The sequence below is a fragment of the Cricetulus griseus genome, unplaced genomic scaffold (genome assembly GCF_003668045.3).
Source record: "Cricetulus griseus strain 17A/GY unplaced genomic scaffold, alternate assembly CriGri-PICRH-1.0 unplaced_scaffold_1, whole genome shotgun sequence".
Lineage (NCBI taxonomy): Eukaryota > Metazoa > Chordata > Mammalia > Rodentia > Cricetidae > Cricetulus > Cricetulus griseus.
In genome coordinates, this window is record NW_023276808.1 from 6861962 (window position 1) to 6865568 (window position 3607).

A 3607-nucleotide genomic window follows, 5' to 3' on the forward strand; every position below is an offset into this window, starting at 1 on the left:
AAGTAAGCCATATATTAAATTTTTTTCCATCTGAAAGCCTACACAAAGTTACCTAGGTAAATGGTGAGATGCGGGAGGGTTGCTTAGGTAAGTGGACTTGTGCTTGGAACAATAGATTGACGTCTCGGTCATGTTGTTCCTTCTGGGTGCTAATGATTCTGGGAGTAACTTATAATCAAAAGAGAGTTCTATAACCATGTGGCATGCCAAGTTTAGGCCTAAAGTTAATGCCAACCTGCATGGGTCCAAACAAGTCACCACCATTCAGAGTTCCAAACTGAATGTTTGCAGGTATCGGGGAAGCAGAATATGAGCCCATTCAGACAAGTCAGACTTCGAGCCTGAAAGTTCCTAATTTGTCCTAACAGGAGGTATAAAATCAAGCAGGGGTACAACTCACATGTGGACTTGTGAGCTTCCAATGATGCCTATTATCATATGGGAGATAAAGTCACTCTTGTGGTTTTGGTTAGCCAACCATCTTTTAAAGACATTTATTGTCAGCTTCCATCCTGATCATTTCTTTGGTACATTTCCCTCATTTTTTTGAGATTTGGCCTGGGAAGTTTCCATAATCACCAAGTATAAGTTCTGATGCAGTCAAATACTGTGCTGTGAAAAAGATACACCACACTGGTTACTTTCCTATGGTATCTATCCATTATGTGTCCTTTTATGTATTTGAAGAGCAGTGTGATGAGAAAAGGCTTTACCACACTGATTACATTCATAGGGTTTCTCTCCAGTATGTGTCCTTTTATGCCTTTGAAGAGTACCGGGCTGAGAAAAGGTTTTACCACACTGATTACATTCATAGGGTTTCTCTCCAGTATATGTCCTTTTATGACATTGAAGAGCACTGTGATGCGAAAAGGATTTACCACACTGATTACATTCATAGGGTTTCTCTCCAGTATGTGATCTTTTATGACATTGAAGAGCACTGTGATGCGAAAAGGCTTTACCACACTGATTACATTCATAGGGTTTCTCTCCAGTATGTGTCCTTTTATGCCTTTGAAGATGAGTGTGCTGAGCAAAGTCTTTACCACACTGATTACATTGATAGGGTTTCTCTCCAGTATGTGTTCTTTTATGCATTTGAAGATTACTGTGGTGAGAAAAGGCTTTCCCACACTGATTACATTCATAGGGTTTCTCTCCAGTATGTGATCTTTTATGACTTTGAAGATGACTGTGCTGAGCAAAGGCTTTCCCACACTGATTACATTCATAGGGTTTCTCTCCAGTATGTGTCCTTTTATGCCTTTGAAGATGACTGTGATGAGAAAAGGCTTTCCCACACTGATTACATTCATAGGGTTTCTCTCCAGTATGTATGTTTTTATGCATTTGAAGAGTACTGTGATGAGAAAAGGATTTCTCACAGTGATTACATTCATAGGGTTTCTCTCCAGTATGTGTTCTTTTATGTATTTGAAGATTACTGTGATGAGAAAAGGCTTTACCACACTGATTACATTCATAGGGTTTCTCTCCAGTATGTCTCCTTTCATGCGTTTGAAGATGACTGTGCCGAGAAAAGGCTTTACCACACTGACTACATTCATAGGGTTCTCTCCGGTATGTATGTTTTTATGCATTTGAAGAGTACTGTGATGAGAAAAGGCTTTACCACATTGATTACATTTGTAGGTTTTCTCCCCTCTATGTCTTCTTTTATGAATAAGAAAATAACTGTGATATGCAAAGGCTTTACCACATTGGTTACATTCATATGATTTCTCTCCAGTGTGTTTTGTTTCATGACTTTGGAGATAACTGTTATTTTCAAAGGCTTTATCACATTGTATGTATACAGAAGAATTCTCTCCAGTTGTCCTTCTTTCATGCCTGCCAGGAAAAGGGTCATATGTAAATGCTTCAACATATTCAATACAATGTTGAATCTTGTTACCTGTATAAATTAATATTACAATTTATTTCAGTTGTAAAGAATAATCAGATATTATAGTTTTATCACTGTGCTTACGTTCTTCTTTTCCCCTTCTTTAAGGGTTACATGTATCTTTGAAAATAGCTGTGAAGATATAATCCTTTATTACATGGTTCTAATTTTCAGAACCTTTTTCTACAGTTGATTATTCACTTAATGAGGAGAACTAGAAAAATTCTTCCTTCATCATCCTTTTTTGTATTATTAACTTTTCCTTCTCTGTGAGTCATAATACATATGGTAATAAACTACAAAAAACAGAAGTATTTACACAGTCAAAAACTCATAGGGCTTTTCTACAGAGTGAGCTTAGTGTATTATCAATGAAGACAGAAAACAAATTCCTGGTACACTTGAATCAAATTCAGCAAGTATGCTCAAAATGGGGACTTCTACATATCTATGTTGAAATGGCTCGTATACTGACTAGTACATGATATTCTTAATAATGTAAAAATCAAAAAAGAGGCTTCCTCAGTTAATTTATTTTGACTTTCTGTTCTGTTATTGTGATTACACATTCCCTACAAAAACTGCCCCTTGACTCTTGACAAAAATTGCTCCTGTCACAACAAGTAAACCCAACTTTTCTATGGAGTATTTGCTTAATGGAAGTTTTGGAGACATCACTATCAATTCAATCTTTTTTATATCTTTAGTAATATTGCTAGTATGAAATAAGTGGATTTACGGTACTACAGCATAGCTCTCGTGGCGTAATGATTTAAGTGGCAGTTTCTCTCAATGCATTATTTCCTTGTCTTCTTTCTTAAAATATTGCCTTGCAAATGCAGTTAAACTACCTGAAATTGAGTTCTATGTTCTTGTGAGAATTTAATAATCATCAATGCAAATTAAGCTGTGCTTAAATACACTGCTGTTACTGTTTCAAACTTCAGGACACATTTCAATTTCTTCAGAGACACATTTCTGTGAGCTTGTAAATGAAAATTACCTGTCATGTCTTTTTGAACTTGCACAATGTTCTTCAATAATATTGTCTTCCCAAGAGTATCCTAAAATATAGGGCAAGAAAATGTATAGAGTATTATTGCGAAATAATATAGGAAAATGTGCAAAAAATATGTTACTGTCCTCAGTGAGCATTATAACTTTGATTTATTTATTACATTCTTTTTCTTTCTCAATCAAATTAAAGAGCACCAATAACCAAGGAACAATTGTCCTATAATTTTTAAATTGGAAGGAAAATATACTCTTACCTATATCATTGAGGTTCTCATAGGTCTCCAGCATCACATCATTGTAGAGATTCTTCTGAGAAGTATCCAGCATAGTCCACTCTTCCCAAGTGGAGTCAATATGCGCATCTTTATACTTCATGGCATTCTAAAATATCACATACATGTATGCAACTTAAAGCAAAATACTGACCATATTGTAAATGTGTGTTTCTGTAGAACCTTATTTTAAAATGTGTTACTTTTATGCTATAGAAAATTTGCTTAATGAAGTAACTGTATTAAGTTTTTCTGATGTATTAGTTTAATTTTATGAAGCTGTTCTTCTTTGCCTGAATGCAATAGCTGATATTTTGATGAGGAGGTTTTTATCCAATAGTGAGTCAGGAGAAAGGATAGGCTGTGGTATCAGGAACAAAGTATATACAGAAGGATAAATCTGGAAGCA

At 35.3% G+C, this 3607-nt stretch overlaps 1 protein-coding gene across 1 annotated transcript; it reads right to left on the reverse strand.

Moving 5' to 3' along the window:
- Positions 1 to 229: 229 nt before the first annotated feature.
- On the reverse strand, positions 230 to 3301 carry LOC113838995 (zinc finger protein 431-like). Its single transcript, XM_035453652.1, has 4 exons — positions 3181 to 3301; positions 2913 to 2973; positions 1589 to 1854; positions 230 to 1505 (listed from the first exon to the last, which is right to left on the reverse strand). Exons 1-4 carry the CDS (start codon positions 3299 to 3301, stop codon positions 655 to 657), a joined length of 1299 nt encoding a protein of 432 aa, XP_035309543.1. The 3' UTR covers positions 230 to 654.
- Positions 3302 to 3607: the final 306 nt, after the last annotated feature.

What these genes read in the sequence shown, in the direction of transcription:
- LOC113838995 (XM_035453652.1), bottom strand. Translation starts at nt 3,301, where the DNA reads ATGAAGTATAAAGATGCGCATATTGACTCCACTTGGGAAGAGTGGACT. An exon ending in TGAGAACCTCAATGATATAG is followed by an intron (nt 2,974 to 3,180) that starts GTAAGAGTATAT and finishes CCTATATTTTAG; the next exon opens with GATACTCTTGGGAAGACAAT. An exon ending in AGTTCAAAAAGACATGACAG is followed by an intron (nt 1,855 to 2,912) that starts GTAATTTTCATT and finishes TTTTCCTGGCAG; the next exon opens with GCATGAAAGAAGGACAACTG.